The sequence below is a fragment of the Haliaeetus leucocephalus genome, unplaced genomic scaffold, assembly GCF_000737465.1.
Source record: "Haliaeetus leucocephalus isolate CR32 unplaced genomic scaffold, Haliaeetus_leucocephalus-4.0 Scaffold450, whole genome shotgun sequence".
Classification (NCBI taxonomy): Eukaryota; Metazoa; Chordata; class Aves; order Accipitriformes; family Accipitridae; genus Haliaeetus; species Haliaeetus leucocephalus.
Window position 1 is genome coordinate 9,664,333 of NW_010972886.1, and position 22,851 is coordinate 9,687,183.

The window sequence follows — 22,851 nt, forward strand, 5'->3', positions numbered from 1 at the left end:
CCCGCTGCACGTAAAGCAAACATATTAATCAGCATATAGGTGATGACCGCTTTCGTTAAATATATGTGCGAGGGGCCCCAGTGAACAGGCTCTTTTGTTCCCGGCCAAACCAGAAGGGATCAAAGGTCAGTGGGAACCCAGAAGCCATCAGTCAGGGCGGCTTTTGTGGGATCCTGGGGTTGTCAGCTCCATAGTGACTCCTGGCAACCTGGGCTGCAGCCTGCATGCCTTCCCCACCGCCTGGCGCAGAAGTGGAGCATCTGGTCTCCCAGTCGCTGTAAAAAGACGCTGACATAAAGTCAGCATTTGAAATACAGCGCGGATATCACCGTGCACCTCTTTGTTATCAAAGTCATTTAAGAGTGAAAAGAAAAGATACCTTCGCATTGTAGTGATCGTTTTGCAGCATTCATCTTTAGGATGCATTTTAAGGCTGCAAATTCATTTTTGGATTAGGGGCAAATGGCAACTCAGAAAGAAGCAGGAACATGCTGCTGAAACATGCTTCTACACTTTTGAATAAGAAAGTTCACTTTTAAAAAAACTTCTGGTATGGCATTTATTTCCTTTGAGCAGATCAATATATTCCCCCCGCTCTCCCGTGATGTTAAAGTATATTTGGCAGTAATCAGTTTATCCTTATTAGAAGCCATGGTAAAAGGCATAGTTGCTGAGTCAATTCACTCCGTTTACTTCCCCTATTGAGCCTTAATGTGTCCCAGTCCCCACCCCTTACAGTGAAAACATCATCAATTGTAGGGCTGACAGAAGCCAGGGACTCGGTGTAAGTTGCTCCTTGGGGTTATTCATCTTGCACCAAAAAAACTGGCACTCAGCAACATTCATCACATCCCCCTGTCTAAAATGATTGAGTAAACAGTGGGGTGAATTATCAGAGGGGAAAAGAAAAAGGGGGGAAACCCAAGTTTGAATACATCGGAGGCAACTTTGGACTCATAGGGCAGGAGAAATAGAGCCATCAGCTGACATGCAAGCTTCCCACCGTAGTTTAATATTGCCGCTGAAGCTGGAGGGATGCTCAGTTATCCTTCAGCCAGAGGCCTTTTGGTGCTACTTCTCATGGCCTGACCTGCAAGAACTTTTCTATTTTGGCACCTATACTGGCAAAACAGCTTCAGCGCTGGAAGAGCAGCTTCGGCGCTGTTGTGTGGAGGTGTGCTGGGCGCCCGACCCCCTGTCAGCTCTTTAGGGCGAAATACATTTAAAATGCTACTCAGTTTGCTCCACTTTGATCCCATGATATGTATACTTGTTCCAAACACCCTGAATCCCCTCTGGTGGGAAATATTTCAAAGCAGGATCTTCATTCTTAAAAGAGGTATGGCAAAAACTTTTTCTCCAAAACCTCCAGAAATACAAAAGCACAGAGTAAAGTGTGCTTTGTTACCGTCACCTCCCCTCCCAAAAAAACAAAGCAAAAAAGCCCAGCCAGCTGAGAGAATCCAAAAATCAAAACCTCAAACTTTGGGATTATTTACATTTTCAAAGTTATCTTGGGAAAAAAAAAAGAAAAGGCTGCACTTCTCTTTGCCCCCAAATATAATGCAGTCATGATAAGGCAGGAGAAATTTCCTTAGCTGTACACCTGGCTTGTTTTTACGCCCGGTGCTGTGGTTAGATGGTTGTCTAAATAAACAGAGATTACGTGGAGGGCTTTATCTCAAAGCTGGCACTGGTTATCACACTGCTTCCTCCCACTCCCTCCCTCCGATTGTGAGTTGTATAAGAAGACTTAGCAAGCATAACTTAGAGCCGATAACCTTTCAATGTTAGTTCAAGGAAGCTGTGCCATAGTAACAAACAAACAAAAAAATCATGCAGACTCTATCGCAGCCTATTCGAATGAACGGTAATTTGACCATAATGCGTATTTAAAAGAAGTAGTACTTGGTAAGCTTTTTGCTCCAGGAGTCCTATTTGAATTTTGCCTGATCGATAATTTTAATATTTGAACAGTAATAAAAGATGCCAGGAATGAACTTGCATTTGTTCTTCAAATCATCTCTCTATTGCGGGTCTTATTTTAAACTTGCTTTAACAAAGGGAAGCTGTAACGTTTCATCTGGACAAATTGCTCCAGCCCTGCAGTTAGGGGTTGAATTGATCTTGACGCAGCCCTGGAAGAAGCCACTGTTGACATTTGTGTTTGATGGTAAATGATAGATACATATGTATACCCGAGCACGGGACACGAGCTGCCAGGTAACGGGCAGCTTATGGACCTGTGTAAAAGCAAACAAGCAAACTCCTTGTGGTTCTGCATGGGCGTGAAATCAAAATACGTCTTTTCTGAGCGTATCTCAGCATGCTGATGGGTGACATACAACATGCAAAGAGGAGGAGAAGGGTCTTTGGGCTCCTTGCAACATGCCTTCCAAAAAAAAAACCCCCACAACCAGGGATAGGAAGGAAGGGGAAGACGTCCATGCGCTACCGCGAGGCAATGTCATCACGATGTTGGGAAGCCAACTCACAGCAAGTGGGTGAGCGTGGGCATCTCTGCCCTTGTCGTTTGGATTACCGCAGTGCCACGCGCCCAGTTACACAATGCGTAAAGGCGAGGGTTATTTCTAGGACAGATAATTGAACATTAATACTCGTTGACATTGTCGTAGGAATGATATGTCAAGCTGACAGGGCCTATGTGCTTACATCTGCTGATCGGCTGCAGATGAAGGAGATGTTTGGCAGATCAGACCCGGGGCGTCGCCGCTGCCGAGCCAGGGATGATACAGCCATTAATCATGAGCTGCCATCTTCGCTACCTTCCCTAAAACAGTGGTCAGGTCCCTGCTTTTGGGGGTGGAGGGAGTAGTTTGCAAAATGACATCAACCTCCATATGTGCATACACACCTCCGCGTGCATGAAGATGTATATTCATGTATGAAATGTATTAAACAAAAGCATCCTTGATGCTGCATATGCATGAGTGCCGCTGTTGTCTGAAACAACTGTTTTCAATCTACTAACATAAAAATAAAAGGAGGTGGAGTAGATGAGAAGTTCTTCGGAAGGATTGAGAGCATGATCAAGTTTGATGAGGTGTTTCTGATTATCTCTATATTAGGAATTAACTGACATAAAACCAGTAGCAGAATTAGCATCTGGGGTTTTTTAGCATCTTTTTTGTGTCCCTCTTCTTCTGGATGTCAACAGACCCTTCAAGGCAGCCTGCTATAGATAAAGTAGTTACGTTGTGATCACTTTTGTCCACTCCCAGCCAAAATCCCACAAATGGTGCCTTTCAATATAATTTTATAACAAGTCTTCAGAGAGCTAATGCCTTCGTCACAGTATTTCTACAGCCAGACTTTGCTGCACAAGTAAGTGTTCATAGGAATGAGAAGCAGACGGAAAACAATTACAGGGGCCTCTGACACCAGAGTCAGTTCTGCTTTCTTAAAATAGGGCTAAACATTGTGTTTTTAATGTCTCATGTATAGTTTGGCACTGCATAAAATGCTATAAAATAGGGCCCTTGAGACCATCCATTATCACATTTTGGTTAACATCACAGATTTTAAAAATCCCAGTTGCACCAAAGCCATGAAATAAAGCTTTCATCTGTAAAGATCTAGTTTCTCTTTGTTATTAAAATAAATGTAGCCATTAAACAAAATATATGCATATAATAGTCAAGTTCATCATTTCGTATCATCAAAATGATAAATTCCACTTTTTTTTTTTTTTAATTAGAGCAGTCATCTTAGAAAGGTTCGTGTATGGAACAAGATCAAATGTGCCTGGTTGCTCTTTCTTACTTTGTAACTTGTTAGTGGTGACATTTTTTTGGTCTTCAGCTACTTTCATTTAGGTCTTTCTAAAAGAAATGTGGAGTTCTGTTCAGAGAGGAGCAGGATACAGAGAGGGGGATTTTGAGCTTGGTATTGAAAAAATTAATTGACTGTATGTTATTATCCTTGCGAATTATTAATGGCTATCACATCATAAATGTGCTGAAAGCAACATGCCATCTCATCGCTTTTGCTTCCAAGTACATTGATTGTCTCTTTTATGGTAGTATCTGTGGAGGCATCCGCATGTGCGTGGTGCTTGATGTATTCAGACCTTGAAGGAGACCAGGCAGGAGAGGATGGAGGGCATGCTCAGGCTGAGGATGAGGTGAGCACCGGCTTCTTGTAGCTGACTCTGGGTTTTTGAAGAGCCCCTTGCAAAAACCTCTGTCCTGGCCTCATCCATCCACCATCCTGTAGAAGACACCCACTGAGGATCTCACCTTACAATGATGAGGACATATCCTTTAGGCCCCCGAGGCTTTGGACGGGTTCGCTGCAGCTCATCACCGTATCTGAAGTTACACGGGGGCAGACAGGTTTGCCATTTCAGGGCTTGTTCCCCCCCAGCATCGGCCAATGCTGAGCCCCGGGAAATGCCTCGCTCCACGAATATTCCTACTGAAATGCAAAGTTCAGGCCTGCCAACCCTCTGTGAGGGAGGATAGTTTGGTCTTTAGAGGTTTCTGAAATCCGGGCAAAATCAGTGGAGAGCTGCATTGACTTTGGGCAGGAAAAGGTTATTTTTTATGGGGGAGCCCTCTCGGTTGCCAAGAGGGAAGAGTAACATCCTGGAGACTGTCCAAGCCTTTTTAATGAGGTTTTTATAAGGACAGGGATCAATACGTAGTGAACTTGTGGGCAAATGTGTGTTAATTTAGGGTTGAATCTGGAGATCTAGGGGAAAATCAAGATGTGCTTTTTCCCGGCTCTCAGGAGATCTAAATCACACCTTTTTTTGATGCACATCCTCATGCGTATAAATATCATCCTAGGAATGCATGTCTGTTTTATTCTTATATTCATTAGCCTTATCAGCCGGGTTTCTTTGCTAAGTAGGGTAAATAATTAATTAGAGCATTTGTTTTCTTCTGGAGACTTCTTAATTCATTTCTCAGAGTTAAATTTTAGCCCAGACTGGTCAGAAAGTCTGTATTTCTGCACAGGTTTGCACGCTGAAGCCAGTCAAAGGGATTTCACACACTAAATGGGTGTAGATAAATGAATTCTCTAGTCAGAAAGCAGAATTGCTTAGTTAAGTTTATCGAGTTAAAACTTGGCTGTATTATTCATATATGCAATCTTACTGAACTTGGGCTATTTTAGCAGAAGGGAACTCATTAGAGCTAAGGAACGAAGGAGGTGATTTATGAGGGACTCTAGTTTTAAAGATAAAAATAAGGGAGAGTGAACTTACGGGGATGTAAAAGCTGGGATGGATAAAGCAAGAGCGCCTGAAATAGCTTGCTGGGTGTTGGGAAGTGAAGCTCAGCTCTAGCGCAGGTAAATTGCATTTGAATTTCAACCTCAGATCTGTATGCACTCCTCTTTGGCAGATGTTGAATTGATAATGCCTGTGTGTTAAAGAATTCTGATTGTTTCTTTTGCCACCTTCGCAGCTTATGAAAATGCAAGTAGACCTGCCTAATGAATATTAATAAGAGTGATGGCTGGATAACATATAAGCCTGTGGCTCTTTGGAGCTCAGATGGGGTTAGTTGGAGGATTGTTGTGGCTGGGAATTTACATGCTTTTTAAGAATAAACTTCCTGAATGCTTTTTATGTTCGCCTTTAAAAGCTGATGTTTGTTAACAGTGGCATGCTCACGCGTGCATCGGTTTTTTTTTCCCCTTTCCCTCTCTAGATATATAGTGAGATTAATACTGCAGACGAGATGTCCGTGTTTTTTTAAAACAAGGCAATTTATTAGATGAGGAGAGAAGGAAGCCCCATCTCTTAAATTTACCTTCAGTCTAGGGTTAATTGTATCGATAGCAATGGTTTATTTTATTTTCCTTGTTTATTTCTGCTTTTTCCCACACCCCATTCTCCCAGGCAGCTGCGGCAGTTGTTAGTGGGGCAGGGAAACAACACTGATGAATTCTGGATCTCCAAACATCCTGCAAGGCTTTAGAGTACGTTTCATGCAGTTAGTTAATAGGGCAGCTTGTTAGGCCCATCGGTGTGGACCTCACACATGGCAGTATAATAGCAGGGAGACAGCGTTGTGGAGTGGCTGGAGGAAGGGAGGGCTCCGAGGACCCAGCTCTTCGACTGGAGCCACACGGGCAGGCGCTGCCACCTCGTCGGAGCTCCCGGTGAAGCCAACATGGTGTCGGGGCTCGGCGGCGGCATTGGCAACTTCCCTCCATTTCACCAGCGCTGTTCTCCAGCTCTGCTGGAGCAAGTCCTCTCTGGACTTTTGTGTTGCTGTGCAGGGTGCAGTTGTTTTGCAGAGTGGTGGTTTGGGCATTTCCCGGTGCTTGCAAGTGCTGCAGCGGTGAGAGCGGGTTTGTATATGTTCAAGGTCTAGAGATACTCTTGGAGGGTTTCATGAAAACTTAGTGAGGAGGATTTAATGAAGATTCAGTGATTAAGATGCCTCTACATCATCATTGCTGCCAAATACGTAATAAGACTTACTCTGCATTCACTTTACAAGTAAACTTTTTCTTTCCAATACTTCAAAACTTGAGGAAAGCCCCCAACTTTCAAAAGAAAAACGCTCATGTCAATGCAGCGCGTTTCCCCTTTTGCAAAAGGCCTTTTCTTTCCCTTCACTTGTCATGACAAAAAGGCTTAATTTTTATTTTTTTTTTTAGCCAATATAAGGAGAGAGAGAAGAGGGGGAGGGTCATTAAAATGCAGTTCTTTCAATTACGTCCCGTTATTTGTCATCTTTATTGCTTTTCTATAGTTTTCATTGCACCTTTAATAGTATGCCTGGTCAGAAAAGGTGAGCTGGAATGTGAACACACTTGGCTGCTGCCACCGTCAGTGCCTACGAGCTGTGCTTGAATCACCGTCCCTGTAGATTTTAATGTCCCCGCAGACTGCTGGCAGCCTGCTTCCAGCTGTGGCAGGCATGATGCAGTGAATTGCTTTTGAATGTTCTTTACTCAAATAGGCAGTAATTACAAGCTTAAAGAGGTTTAGTGGTCCAGTAAACTACATAATCACCCCTGAATTAGCCTGGGCTCATCAGTTGCAGTCCAGCAACCTCAAGACTGCTGTTTGTATGCAGGCTTTATCACGTAGCAACCTGAGCAGCAGGTGTGGAACAGCAAGAATCCCCCATAAACACAACTGTCTACTGGGGACAATGATCTCTAATGAGATGAGGCTACAGCATCACTGTAATTTAAGTGGGAAAATTAACGCCAGAGAATGCGCGCTACTTCCAAGAGTCTCTGCTTCTTTGGAGAACGGCAGTGTTTTGCTGGGTTGGGTTTTTTTTTTCTTTTCCCTTCTCATTTTTTTTTCCTCCCAGATCTTTAAATGCATCTTTTTTTTATGAAGAACACATTGTGTTTTTGCTTATAAGTTGAGCGGGCTTTATTCTTTTACAAGGATATGTTGTGAATATTTAATGGTGGACGGGGCATCTGTTCAAGGACTTTCCATGCCAACAAAGCGGCATTGCAAAATAGCTGCTTTATCTTTTCATTTCCTTCCTCGGTGGTGGTTTGTTTTGTTTTGGTTTTTTTTTCCAATAGAAAATGTTCAAATGTAAAACCCCCTCTCGTCTTGGTGTTGAAGATTGGCACCTGGATGCAGTGGTTGCCTTGAACTCTCTTCGCGTGACTGCTTGGTCCCTCCATGAAAAAAGGTGGCCAAGCTCATGGCAGAAGGTTTCCCAAATTGTTTGGTGGCTGCTCCCAAGGGTGCTTTCACCCCAGGAAACTTGCCTAAAGTTCTTGCTCTGTCCCAAAGCCTGCAGTTGGTATTAGGGACCTGGCTGAATACACCAATCCTCCATCACCCTGGTCGCTCTGGTGTGTAGGGTAGGGGAGGTAGGTGTAGGGGAGCGGTTTTATCCCCCACTTACAGAGGGAGCTCCTGAGGTACTGAAAGCAGCCTGAGAAAGAGAGCAAAAATCACCAGTAAAAGCTTTCGGTTTAGCTTTGTGGGATTACAGTTGTCAGCGCTGGCATTTCCCACAGATTGCAGAGTTGTTTCCGAGCCCGCCTGTTTAGAAAGTCATTTGAGGTAGATAAGGACAGTGACTTATTGCTGAAAAAAGGCTTCTGGTTAGGAGATACTTACCTGAGCTAATCTGTCTTAGGCTGGCTCTAAAAACAACAGCAGCGCTTTTACAGAGTTATCAGATAGTCAGGATTTCCTTTAGCATGCCAGGGATAGGGATATTTTTTCCTCCTTCCCAAAAGCCGCTCACCTAGGACAGGCTGGGGTTCACCTTCCTGCCTTTCCACAGCTGCCTGATAAAGATGCCGGCTTAACTGAAAAGCCGGGTTTCAAGGATGTGAATTTTAGCTCTAACGCAGTTTGAAGTCGGATGATGCATTTGCTTGGTTCCTACAGTGTCGCTTTGATGTAATATTTCATTGTTTTTGGCCATGTGCTGTGCTGAAGAGGGTTTTGCTGATCTTTTGGATGCAATTTTTCTTTTAATTACCCTGTCCTTTGTTATTTTTAGGCTGTGGCAGAGCATAATAATAATAAAGAAAAACGGGGCAGAAGATTGGAAAGCTCATGGCCCATGTCACATTAGCACAAATAATCTTGACGCTAGAGCAAAAAATCACTTTGTAAGTGTATTAAGAGGAGTTAACGTGTGTGTGCAAGCACTGTGTGTTTCTTTCTGCGTGCACGTACATACAGGCACTAAAGGAATGTTTAACATGGGAAAAGCTCCACTCAATTACCCGGGTATGGTGTGGGAGTGTCTGCACAGACTCAGCTTAAACTGAAAACTGGTAGGAGCCAGAGTAAGCTTCCAACACTGAGGTCTATCAGAGTGTCTCCAAAAGGAAATAGCAAAAGCACCATTACTTGGACTAGCTAAAGCTCAACTGGAAAAGGCAGTGGGTAATAATATATGGTATGGAAGGAATAATATTGTAGCAGCCAGGGGATGGATTAGATGAGTTAAAAGGTTTTTCCATTTTCTGACTTCTGTAATATCCTGTGAAAGGGATGATCTGAACTTTTTTTCCTTAATGAGTGCTCGCATTATGAATAATTTGATGGGGCCACCAGAGAAGTATTGGCAGTGCATCCCAAGCCATACCATGTCTCTCCATCAGCCTTGGAAAGGATATTTATGTTAGTGAGTGCCAAAACTTGTTCACAGACAACTCTTGCAAGAAAATTATTTACAAAAGGGCAAATGGGAAAAAAAGAGAAGCACAGAGCATTTTTTTTTCCCCGGCATAACTTCTTCATTAAAAGGGGTTGCTGTTGCCAGTACCTCTTCCCCCTGCCATAACCCCCCACAAATAAAACGTCTCTTCCACCCCCCTGCCTGCAAAACCAACCTAGCCCTTGTTTAATCAGGTTGCACTGTGAACACATGTTCAGATGTTAAAACTTCTGGGGTATTGGCTCTGTATTTTACACCCTGTGTTGGCCTTAGGATCCTGAGTCAGATTCTGCCTCCTTTCCACACCTTTTATTATTTGGCAGGGTTGCCAAAGCAGCCTGCAAAACCTTTTGTAAGGGCAGCGATGGGGCAGTGTCTCCGAGCCCCATCTCATAGGAATGGGCTGAAGCAGAAGTTGGGTGGCAACGTACGGCCTCGCCGTAGTGATACAGGGATGCAGCATCTTGTCACATATTGTTGCATATTTTGATGCATTTTTAACTTTACAAGACTGAGCATGCCTGTTGATTTTGCATTCATAGTTTGCAGTTCAGTAACTCTGGCAGCACTAGGATTTATTAACAGTAATGCTATGAAAAAAATCTTACTGCAGGGATATTAAACTATTATAATAAGTTGAGGAAATATTTTCTTTTGAAAGAGGAAAAGGCTGGCTTTGTCTGCAGCATGAGCGTGTCATATGGGCTGCGTTTTCTTGCTGCGCTGAAAAAGCAACAAGGAGTTTTAAATGCCAAAGCCAGCTCACACTTCAACAGCATTATCAGGCTGACTCACCGCTCTCAGCCAAGGAAAAGACTGTGCAAAGTTTGCACAGGCTTTTTTCCTCCCAGCCTCATAGATGCATTTCTAATAAAACAACTTCCTTCTCGGTGTTTAGTATTTCCTCCAACGTGCAAGCCAGTCCCATGGGATAAACAGGATTGAGCCTGCAGCTTCCGAGTTGATTCCCGCCCCCCTGCCAGCAGGTCACCTCAACTTGGCAACTTTTTACAGCCTCGCCTGAATATAAAGCAGGTCGCAGGGACGGTCTATAAACCGATCCACACAGCCTGCAAAATAGGCAAGGGGACTCAACACATTCTCTTTATCGCTCCCCCTAAATGCGCCGGTGGCCAATGTAGGAAGCGGGTTGCAATCTTGTGACTTTACAGATAGCGATCCAACCATTTTTTGGCTACTTTGCAGATGCAAGGAACCCCCGTTATTCTTTTGGAAACAGCATGTGTGAGGGTCCAGGACTCGACCGCTATAAATTCAAGCTCTGTTCTTAGACTACACCGTGCACCGCTTTTGTAATGCAAATGGCAGGCACAAAGTGTCCCTTTGATAATGTGCAGTCAGGAGACAAAAAAAAGCATTCACTGCAACAGTAAAACTAATTCATAAAGCTGAGAGACAATAGGAAAGCATTATGGATATTTAAAGAAAATAATAATTTCTCGTAGATCAACTCGATCAGTAATGTAAACAGTTCAAATGCAAACCAGGAGGAGGTAGGGGAAGGGGAAAGACCCAAACAGCTGCACCACTGCCTTAGCTAACCCTGGACAAGTTTGGATAAAGCAAAGATTTAGAGTTAGGCTTAAAACCGATATGCAGTTTGTCACTGGAGGGCTCAACCTTGGGCTTTATTCTGGTTACTGTGTTAGGTGTAGGCTGGGTTACTCTTCAGAAACAAGAAAATCACAGTGTTGAGGTTTTTTTATTTTGAGGTTAGAAAACAGTTAATAGCCATTCCTGAGGACATAAATTTTGGGGGTGTAGTTTCTCTCCATCACCTACCAGAGTTTAGCTCAAGGTCATCTTGCCTTGGTGCATTATGCTGAGCTCTGAAGGAGACAGAGGGCTGGAGGAAGGGGATAAAAGGACTTCCGAAATGGTTCTCCCGGCGCAGTTAGCCAAGCGACAGCGCTGCCATGATAAGCGCGACGTTGGACGGTTGCCACAGCATCCTTATAATGTAACGTGCAACCTTTTGCCTGGGGATTGCTTCTGCCTCTGTACCGTGATAGGGCTGGTTGGCAGTGTCGGTGTTGAGGCAGTTTGGTGCCACGAGGAATTAGTGATCTGGGGGTGAGAAGGGGTGGGTTTGCCTCCCATTATCTCAGCTGTAAACTCTGGGCAGGATTATTTTCATATTTCTCTGCCACCATTACGATGCGCTGCTACGGTGAGCGAGGCAGAGAGGGAGTGAGTGTTATTGGTACTGGGTTACAGATAAGATAAAGTCTATTGCTGTCCTGGCATCCAGCGTTTGCAGCCTGGGGTGGAAAATTTTAGGAAAGGAGTTCATTTGGACAGTGGGTATCATTAAGAGACAAACTTGGACACTTTCCGTCTCTATCTACTGGAGACTTTACCCACCGGCTGTAGTCAAGGGTGGTAAAAAAAAAAAAGTCTTATTGTTTGTTTTGCTAAAAATGATCTCGGCTACATTAAAAGGTGGCTTTTATTAACACTGCTGCTCTCTAAATACCATTCATAAAACAGTGATGAGAGAATATGATGGAAAGTTACATTTTTCTCTCTGTCACTTTCATTTCTTTGTTACTGCTAAAATGACTGCTCTGACTCATATTTTGCAAGTTATTTTTACCTTTTCCAATGTTCTTTAACTGTTCATATTACCCTGGGCAAATCCCCCAGGGATAATTTTCATTTGCATGCAGACTTTGATGGTGTTATTAAGCAATCACTTTCTGTACTGAGTCATTATTAAAAGTAATACCACAGAGCCTCAAAAACACATTAATGGTGCCAAACAATCCGCATTTCAGTGCTAGATTTATGGGAAGGGAAAAGCACTAGGTCTCATACCGTTTGGTGGATGCTGCTCTGTAGTGCTGTAGCAGTAGCAGGCATGATCAGAAAATACCGGAGCCTGATTCAGAGTCCTTATCTGTTGTCAGCCTTATTCTTTTAAATGCGGGGGTTTTTTTTCAACCTGCCTGCTTCCTATATTTTTTCCCCCTTGGATTTGCCCTTTTCCTCTGGCCTTGGCAAGAAAGCCTGTCTGCAGTCTTCCAGCACACACAAGCTGAGCTGGTTCTGGGAAGGAGGGTCAGCCTTCCCATCTGTAATCGCGGTTTTATGGCTTTCACTCGAGGTGTTAATGCAGATCAAATGGAAAACACTCCAGCAAGAGCGTTAAAGCTTCTCGTGCTGCCCTGCATACGGTCCCAATCGTTAATTCTGATTATAAGACCTAAAGGTAATTCTGTTTGCTCTCCTAATGCATTGCAGCTCTCCCAGTGGTCCGGCGTCTCTTTTCTCCAATTCCCATCTTGATCAATTGTTTGCAAATAATTAAGCTTTTAAGAGATAATGGTAGGACCTAATGTACACAACAAAGTAAAGGTCTCAAGTCACTGTTTATTGAACAGTGGTGCAATTTGCTTTGATATCCCAAAGTGATCCAGAGTGATAGGTGGACTTGCCAACTGGAGTCCGTGCAGTGTTTTTAGACACACACTTCCATATATATTTATATATGTATATATTTATATATTTCATAGACGCATAGAATATCTCAAGTTGGAAGGGACCCATAAGAATCATCAAGTCCAACTCCCTGCTCCTCACAGGACTACCTAAAACTAAACCATATGACTACGATATATATATCTTTTTATATATTTATATATATATATTTTATACATATACATGCAAATATAATATACATATATACACAAATATATACACACATATCTCTGTGCATGTGTCTTTATCCCTTTAAACAACATTAGAAAGCTTTTGGAAGGCAACTGTCATTCTTGCACAGGTGAAATAAAGACAAACAGCAACAGTTTCTACTGAATTTCCTATTTCCTCATAAAATGGCAGTTCTCAGGGTTTCCCCGTTTCTCTGTTGCAATGTGATGTCTGCCTTTGCCTGTAGCACAGGCCTTCCTAGCCCTGTGGGTGGGAATGCAAGAAGGCTTTGAATGTTTTTATAGCAACCTAGCCTGTGGCATGCTGATTCTTTGTCAAGTCATTTTTTTTTTTTTTTAGCCTACAAAGGAACAACTCATATGATCCACAGAAAGCTTATATAATAAGGATGCCCAGCATTTAAGATTATTTTAAACCACACCGAATCATAGTTAAAAAGGCTGCTGCATTGTGAACCTTTAGCTAAGAGGGATTAGCTACATGAAGTCCCAGGCTGTCATGTGATAATGGCAATTATAGATTTATCATGAAATTAAAAGTTTATGCTGTGCTAAGATATGAAAAAAAAAATAATCAGACGACCTTAAACATACCACAATTTGAGGAATTTGGGATTTGGGACTTTTAAAGCAATTATTTTTACAGTGCCTGTATTATTCTGATGGCTAATTTTATCCAGTCTTGTCTATTTGGAAAAAAGTCCAGAACAATTGAAAATTGCTTAATGGCGACAAGAGTTCTCAATTCCAATAGCTAGAGGCTGTCTAGTAATTATTGCTTGCTGCATGAAATTAGACACAGTTTGTTCAATTACTTAAAATTAGATCACATGTAAGGTGGCAAAGGGAAATAAGAAAAGAAAAAGAATAATTTTGTCCTCGCTTGATAGCAAAGTAATGAAATAGTAAGTAAGCTGTAGAGATGAAAATGTTACAAATCATCACTGTAGGGGTTTTTTTTGAAGAGAAGCAAAATGTTATGTTCAGATAGATGGACATAAGTCAAGTATGACTGGTTTTTTGGATGAATGTGTATATAAGGCAGATGATAAAATTCATGCTATATTTTTGCATGTGTAAAATGCAAATTACCCATAAAAAAGAAGTAAAATTCCCTTCCCTGTGTCTTCCACTTTGCCATTCTGGAGCTGTTTCATGTGCCTGCAGAAAATATAGGGGGTAGTTTACAGCTGTGCAGGTTATCTGTGGGATTACTGTCAAGAAAACAGTGTTTTTAAAAGAATGGGAACTTCCCTGCCATTTTTGTGTGAAAAAAACCTGTATCTTTTGGAGCCAATGGCCATGGCAGTGGGCTTTGAAATGGACACACTGGGCAAAGGGAAGTTGCCAGAGTTACAACAAAAATTCCTGTTTAGTAAAGTGAAGTGATGCAGGCATGTAACATAGCCATTAGATGTCAGATTATGCTGTTTACAAGAATATATAAAATCTGCTAAATAGTTACAGTACCAATAAGATTGCAGAATTTTACGAGGTTTTAAATTCTTACGCTTTACAAGGTTTCAGTTTACATCTCATATAATATTATGCCAAAGAATACATCCAAAGAATATGGGAATGTTTTGGGGGAAAAAAAAAAAAGAGATGTCTGCATAACAGCAAATACTTTGTGACAACCAGCTGCTATATGGGAAGTTGGGATAGGTCTAACCAGGTATATCAAATTATCTTTATTGAAATGTTATTAAGTACCTTGCAGCAGACCAGGTCTGAATCTGGTGTGTACTGAGACTTGGGTGTCCGGGTTAGGAGCCGGATCCACAAAATATGTTTTTTCCTGGGAATTGTTGCATTTGCAATATTTGGCCATTTCCTTTAGGGACAGTAACATTTTTACATGGAGGGAAAGGACAGAAATGATATTTCTAATTTTCAAACTTGGATGTGGTTTTTGCTGTAGATTTATTAAGCAATCTGTATTCATGCAGAAGCAAATTTTCTGAGAAAGCAATCAAGTTCTCACAAGAAACTTAACTTAGGATTGAATTTTAACATTGTCTTCAATTAAACCATTATTTATTTTCTGTCTCTTAGGATTAGTGCAGCACAGCTATGTTAATGTCAGGCAAAAATGTGCTGATCATTGACCCTGCATTGGCTTGTGTTCAAAACCCAGGCGTTTGTTTATGTCCAGGATGCTGTTCTTATTTGCAAATTATTTTGGGGCACGGACAAGATTTGTTTTCACTATCTCAGAAAACATCATCGTGTTTTAATTTTACAGAGAAGTGCTTTATCACGTTCTTTATTGTTCTATGAAATACAGAAAAAAAAAGGTAATTGACTCAAATCGGTCATTTGAGACAAGTGCGAAAACTTTCAGCTAATGCAACAAATATCCTTCTTGAGTATCAAGGTACTGCCAGTATCCTAAGCAGTTATTTCTCCACTTCACTAATCTTTATAATTGGCTTGTCTTTTACTGCCATTAATTAAGTGATGTAGTAGCCCATTAATAATTATAAAAGAGTGACACACCTCAGCATTTTCACCTTTCAATAATAGATGTCACGCTTCTGGGGGTTTTTTTTGTTTGTTTTTTTTTTTAATTTAAAATAAAAACTAGGCAAAAAAAGCATTGTTTTAAATGTATATATTTATTTTGGTGTCTTATAGCACCCTTACCCTTCAGAAGAACAGAAAAAGCAGTTGGCACAAGACACAGGGCTCACTATACTTCAAGTGAACAATTGGTAAGTAATTTTCCTTAGTGTTTCTATACGGCCGCTGGCAGCCTCCGGCTAACGCTTTGCATTTTTGAGGACACACCTTGCCCTTGTCTGCTCCCCCCTGCCAACAGTTTATTGATGCAAAAGGGATATAACGAGGTGAGGTTGCAGTTATGGGAACTAGGAGGTTTGCTACTGCAGAAAACAAGCTCTGTTTATTTTCCCATTGCTTCGGCAGATTTCAGTGTATTCGCATTTGGGTACCAGTCGTCCTTCTGGCTGAGAATGTGTCTTCTTCAACAGGAAGCCACATCCATTTTGAGAACTTTTGTCTTGGAAGAGGTTGAGATATTGGTTGAAAAAAGTGGCAGTTGGCCCCACTTCTGCAGAGCTTATTGTTCTTTTGGGATGCTGTCATGCTTTTTAAAAAGTTGTTAGTGAGGTTTTTCTTTTTGACTGACATCCTTCTATCACTTTACCGGTTTGTTTTAAAAGTCCAGTTTTTGAAAGCTTGAATAAACTTTGAGGACAATCTGGCTCTTTGCTGCTGAAGTACGGTGTGGAGCAATTTTATTTATTTCTTCCAGCTCAGGGTTGCTGGAGTACCTGATCTGTTGTAGTAGCGATTTTTTTGAAAGAAATTGGGATCCATGCTGTTTCTGCAGTGGATTTTGGGTTGCTAACTGTCTGGGACGTGATGGAGACAACCAGTGAAAATTACATGTGATTTAAGTATAAAAACACAACAGCAAACCCTTAAAAAAAAAGTTTGATTTATTAGCCTTTGTTACTGCATCGAAATGCAGGTTTCTCCCACTATCCCAGAACAAGTGTCATATTTGAAGTGTGTTGCAATCTAATACCTTGTAAAACTAAGTGTATCTAATTAATTGTCCTAATATTTTTAGATTAGTGTTTATGATGGGAAACCTTATACTCTTTGAAGTAATACCCAGAAAATGGCCAAGGCAAACGGCGAGCCTGCTGGGGAAAAGGGAGGGAGGAATGCCAGTTTGCAGACAAAAGTATTTTTTTTCCGTTCAATAAGTGTCAGAGATTAATATTACTGAAGCTCTGATTACATGGCCTAATCCATTTTAGTGAATAAATTTGGTCTTGATGTCCATTGCACCTACATTAACAAACCCTCCTCTCTTAGAGGGAGTAGGAGCCTATGGGAGAGATTTCAGATATATTAAACCCCATTACAGAAAATGTAATTTCTGTCAATATAATCCCATGTATTCTTCAATTTAGTACTTTAGAGATAACAAGCTACTTACAATATATTTGCCTTTGGAGGATTAATTTACAAAGTGCACTATCTGGGAGACACAGGCGGGCTCACATAAGCATAGCTTGTAAGGGTTATCAATTTCTGTGACCCCGCAGCAGCTCTGGGAGATCAATTTTTTGAAGCCCTTTAAGACACTGAATAAAGGAAAATACCAAATACTTAGTGTACGTGAAGTATGCTTCACGTAGTTTAAAATGGAGGAATAAAAGGCACTAAACATTAAATACGTGTTATAAGGAAATGTAACCCACAGTATTTTGGCTCAGCCAGAAAAAATTAGTGTTTGCTTCGGCTTTACATCCTCCAACCTTCATCCAGGCGATACCCTAATTTATATGGTTGTCCTTCAGTTTAACAATAGGCGCTTTGGCCAGTTGAGAACCTGTGTATGTTTGTCAGGGGTCTTATTTAATGATGGGTGGAGCAAGCGTGTGCTGCTTTGGAGGGGTCCGGGAGCGTAGGATTCGACATGGGCAGCTATGTCAGTTTAGGATGGGCCATCAAAGAAATTTTTTGAGATGATGAACATGGGATGCTTTGAACTAAAGCTGGTGGAATTTATCCCAAGTGACTTTCCAGGGTGTTTTTCAGTACCCATCTCGCCTCAGATTTGAGGAGTTTTTACTTTGGCTTTGTTTCAGATGTGTTTTTATAAGTTCCTTATGTGCAAAGGAAAAAAAAAAAAAGTAGGTCAAAATACATTATAACTGAAGTCTTCTGGATGTAGGGCAGGCTTCCTCTGCTTGAGCTAGTTTGGTAATTCTGCCGTGGTGTTACAATTGTATAAATTATTGAGACAATTCCCCTTCCCTCCCCAGCCCCACAAAGATTTAACACTATAGGGACAGTCAGGGCTTTCTTAAATCACAGGTGGTGGGCATAGATGCCAAAATACGGTAATTTAGCCCCTGCTTTTTGCAATGGATCCTAAGGAACAAGGAGGCTGTGAGGCTGTGGCAGGGTGTGCACGTTTGCACATACACACACACGCATCCTCAGGTAACATCCATCCGTGGGATGACCAACAAGCTACTCATCCCCTCCCAAATCCTGGGGAGTATGGGGCAACCCTCTCCCAACCTTGTGCTGAATCCCTTTTCTTCTAAGGTGGTATGCAGGAGAAGAAACTCTTCTTGCCTAAATTGTTTGCTGCAGGGAAGAGTTAACATAGCGTTTCTGGTTAGCTTTGCCTTTCTTCACTGGGCTCATAAGTCATTCAGGCACGACTTGCAAAAAATTTTGCCTTCCTCCTTAGATTCTTCCAAACTTGTTAACACACATGTACATTTTTGTATTAATGATGAGTCATTGTAAATCACTGTTGCAGAGATTAAATAAAATGCTGAAGGGCAGGCTGGGTGCAGATCAGTCATAAATTATTGGCAGCAACACAGCATGTGGGAATACATGAAATGTGCATGAAAAACATAAACTCATGTCTGGTAGCATGGTCGTTAGCCCAGACTGGGAATGCTGGATTTTCTGGATGGAATTAGAAGTTTGCCACAGAGCAGTCAGTGAAGAGAGCATTTGTTTTCTGCAGATTGAAAGCATTTGAACAATTTTTTTTGTCATATTTTGAATGCCTTTACAGTATGTGCTAGCTGCATACTTCAGTTCTCTGCCGTAATGAAAAAAATGGTGCTTTTCACATATGGTCTGCCCGGTGTTCTGGCTCCCTGGGTTGATGCACACAACTCCTATTGATGGTGGAGGAGTCACAGGTGTGGGGTGGTGATGTGAGACGTGCCAGAAAATGTATCCCTGGTAGGGCACATGTCTTTAAAAATACCACAGTTTAAACTTGACCCTTTTCCTTGGGTTGTTTTATTTTTTTAAAGTAATGAAGTAATCCACGTGGAGGATTTTTCCCCTTTTTTTTTCCACACACAACAATTTTGCTTGCAAATCACCAGCATTGCCTTTTAGGACCATCTTTTTGCCACAGTCGGATGTCTCTGTTGTGGGAAGAGGGAGCCCTTACTCTGTTGCAAAAAAAAAAATATCTATGGCAGGTAGGAAGGTAGCAGAGTTCAAGATGTCATTAGTCTAAGTGAACCCTTCAGGTCTCCGTCTTGTTAGTCATTTAACCCCACAGCAGTTTAGGGTTCGAAGCATAGTAATGTGAACTAGAAGGGGCACTTCTGTGATCTTGACAGCATTGCATATAGGGACGTGGAAGGGACCTGACCAAGTACAGGTTAATAAAGTGCTTTTCCCCAGTGATAAAAACTGTGATTGAAATATCCAGGAGGTGTGATCCAATCACTTCTTACCTCAGTTGAGAGCCAGCCAGCCTATATTGAACAATCTATACAGTTTTCTTGTTTGCTACATCCCAGCTGAATCTCTTTCCATTAAGAACTAATGGTACATAATTACTGGTGGTACTCTATGGAGAAGAGAGAGCAATTCTCATCAACGGCTGCATTAGGTATCAGATGCTTGTTTATGTTTTAGGAAAGTCTAGGTACACACAGATAAATGTTGGTATATTTGTAGAATAATGTGCCTATATAACCTCTCTATATATGCATGTCTATATGTGACTATCTCTCTGAATAGTTGCGTACAACTACATTAAAATGATCTTAAAAAAAAAAAAAAGATTAAGTTTGAAAATTCAAATCCTTAAAGCTCCAGCCTTTTATTAGGTGTTTCCATTGTGGTTTTTCCAAAACACCCTTGTGGTATCTAGAGCACAGACCAGACAATGATGGAGCAGCTCGTCAACATTTTATCTTACCCTCATTCTTCAGTGCTTTGTTTGTTGAGCTCTATTCAAACCGTGCTTAAAGATGGAATTAATAATTACTGCTGGGTTTTCCTATTGCACTTACTGCTGTGAGACTCAAGTCCTCCCCTGACCTCCGCTTGCCTGTATATGCATACAGTGTGGTGGGTCTGCATGATAGTTTTACAGTTCCCCTGCAAAGAGAGAGAATAGTGTTGTCCTGGTTCACAGGTGAAGAAATGAGGCTCAAGGAGGTCCAGGTCTAGCAGAGCCACCAGTTTTGGGTTCATCTGGGACTGTGAGATGACTCAAAATGACAGCAAGTTATCCACAATTAAGTCCAACGACCACCAAAACTCCAAGTTTCAGTGGGAACTCCACGTTTTGAGTGCCTTGGCATCTTACATTGCCAACATCCAGTGTTGGGTGTGGGGGAGAGATGCGAGAAATCAGTAACTGCTCGTGAAAAGTTTGGGTTTGATGATTTACTGGGTACCTCCTGAGCAGTCCAAGGCAGCAGCAGAGCTGAATCCTCTTCTCCAGTGCAGTGTGCAGCTGCTTCAGCCAGGACTGCTTTGCTCTTCTTACCATTTGCTGCCTTATTCATTCAACTTTGGCTAAGTTTATTTCCAGTAGAAACCAATTTTTCTACATTATAGTGCCCTGGCTTGTTCTTACAACGAACATAATCATCATTGGGGTGGTTGAAGCATTGGGCTCTATCAAAAACTGTACCGTGAGCTGGTAACTGAACTGTTTGCATAAGTAGATTAAAGAATAGGGTGCAAGCAGCTCTAGTAGTATGGTTTCCTAACTCGACCTTGGCTTCTTTAAATGTCAATTTTGTGTATAATTTCCTAGGCTTAAAAAAACCCCCAACAACTCAAACCTGACCAAACACACTGGAAAAAATGATCAAATAATGTAAATTTCCCTAATCTCATTCTTGGAGACAGCTGAAGTTATTTTTGCTGAAACTTTATGAGGAAGAAATTTTAAAAAGTCTCCAAGACCAGCCTGAAGATGAGTGTGAAAAATCTAAGATGGGTTTGCGATAGGAAGACCAGACCACCTTACTGAATGTAGCACAGCCAGCTCAGGGCATAAACACCCAGAAATACTTCATTACTCTTTTAGCCCCATCACAACTCCCCTCTGGCAGGAAATTTTCTCCTGCCTCCGTTTCTTTGCTCGTGGGTAAGCATAGTGGTAGAGCCTTGCTGCAGTAGTTGCATGGGGCAGGGGACGAAGTGCTTTGCCATGGCACGGGCAGGCAGGGTGGCATGGTGGGGATGGGAGGATTTTGCACTTCTCATGGGGGATTGCTCCCCAACACCCAGCGATGAATGGGGAGCACCACTGCGAGGGGTGTCCTTCCCATCTGCTCCCTGGTCATGCCCGGCCTGGCTTGCAGATGGCGGGGTTACAGATGGAGCAGATGGGGGGATGCAGACGGCGCGGGTGGGGAGGATGCAGGTCGGGAGGTGCAGATGGGGGGCATGGGGGAAGATGCTGATGGGGCAGATGGGAGATGCAGATATGGGGATGCTGATGGGGTGGACGGGAGGATGCAGATGGGGACAGATGCAGATGGGGCAGATGCAGAAAGCCCCTGCCCACCCCTCTGCAGAGGTGCTGGGGAAGGAGGGGCGGCTGCATGGCTGTCCACCCTGTCACCTTTTGGAAAACCATCCCAAGCCCCTGTTCTCCTGCTGTGTTTTTTTTTATCATAGCATGCCTGCGGTTTGGTACATCTAAAGCATGCCTCAAACACCCCCAGATCCAAGTCATAATGTTGGCTGGTGATTCCCATGTGTTGAGCCCCACGTCAGCCCCTTGGAGGGGATGGAAAGGCTCCTTCATGGGGCCAGGCATTTAGCATAGACATCACCTTTGCTCGATTTGTTTGCTGAGGGTGATACTCACCCCAAGCAAAAGGCCAGCACATGACCAGTGCACCACTTTAGTCCCACTTAAGCACTATTTTTAGGGTGTAAGTGGGGGAGGAGGCCAGCAGGGAGGTAGCACAGCAAAATCAGGTGCTGTTCCTGTACGCAGGGGTGGATTTTCACCCCCTCTGTCTACCAAATCGCAGGCTACAATAAATAGGCAAGATATTTGGTTTGCCACTTTGCACAGCACATTGCATGCAGGAATTTTTAGTCCTAGGCGAGTAAAATATCTGCTTGTTTTCAGATGTGTCTATTACTGCTTTTGTTGCAGTAAACAGATTAAACGAGAAAAGGTCAAGATGCAATTTGAATCTGTGTAAGAACATAACAAATACTTTTCTCAGTAATCAGATACGGTAAATACAAGTACTTATTTACTTGTAAATGTTAAAACATTCACAAATTATCCTCTCAGCTTCAGCAATACAAACTTAACCATCAGATTTTGATTTTACTTTTCTTCTCCATGTGATTCAAGAATCCGTATACAGATGTTATTTAAACACTTTTTTGTTAATGGGAATACATGTGAAAGCAGGAAAAAATAGAAATAAGAAAGAATATGTTTCAGGTTTAAGAAATATGTATTGTTTGTTATTCCAGAGTAAAATAAGACAGTAGGTGTTTGCAACATGAAAATCCGCCCCCCCCCCAGCCCTCCCAAAACCCCAAGAAAACTATTAAAAAAGGATCTCTCTGGGTGAATTGTTATACCGTTTGAGCAATTCAGAATATGTGCAGTAAATTAGCTGTTCTAAAAGTACCATGTGCCGGTCTTCTCAAGCAGATTTTTACATTTATGTTTTCACTAAGTCTTAGCTAATTGTTATGCCTTTCACCTTGAATGCCAATTGTAATAATAATATTACATCTGTAGTCTATTTCTCTGTTCTTAAATTACAGCAATCAGGATACTCACTAGGTAAAATCCTGTATAGTTACTCATAAGAAAATATTGAAATCGGATGAAAAAATGTTTAGCTTGCATATTGCCTTAGACAGCCCTGGAGAGCTGCCAGACAGCCAAGGTATTATTAGAAAAGCTGAGCAAATAGCTTACAGGGGGAAGAGCTGTGAATTTAGAGCTATCGGGTACCGTCGTATCACCAAATTTTAGGCAGGTTTGGTTTTTTTTTTAGTTCAGTAAAGCCATTTAAAAATACAGCGTGGTGATTTAAATGTGTGGGGTTTGCTTTTGGCACACATGTTTGAGGAGTAGTGATACAGTTCTGGCACAAAACACAGGTGTTTTTCCAAAGGGGGCAGATGCTTGGAGGAGGCAGATAAAGAGGTTTTTGGGGGGAAATGCTCCCCTCAGCCTCTGGGACTTCAGGTGGAGCAGAGGA

The 22,851-nt window shown here is 42.1% G+C and overlaps 1 protein-coding gene across 2 annotated transcripts in view; it reads left to right on the plus strand.

Moving 5' to 3' along the window:
• Positions 1–22,851, plus strand: part of MEIS1 (Meis homeobox 1) — a 108,270-nt gene that overhangs the window by 69,338 nt on the left and 16,081 nt on the right. For both annotated transcript variants that reach the window (XM_010574766.1, XM_010574765.1), the window contains exon 9: positions 15,470–15,546. In XM_010574766.1, coding sequence (XP_010573068.1) covers positions 15,470–15,546 — 77 coding nt within the window. The remainder of the gene's footprint in view (positions 1–15,469; positions 15,547–22,851) is intronic.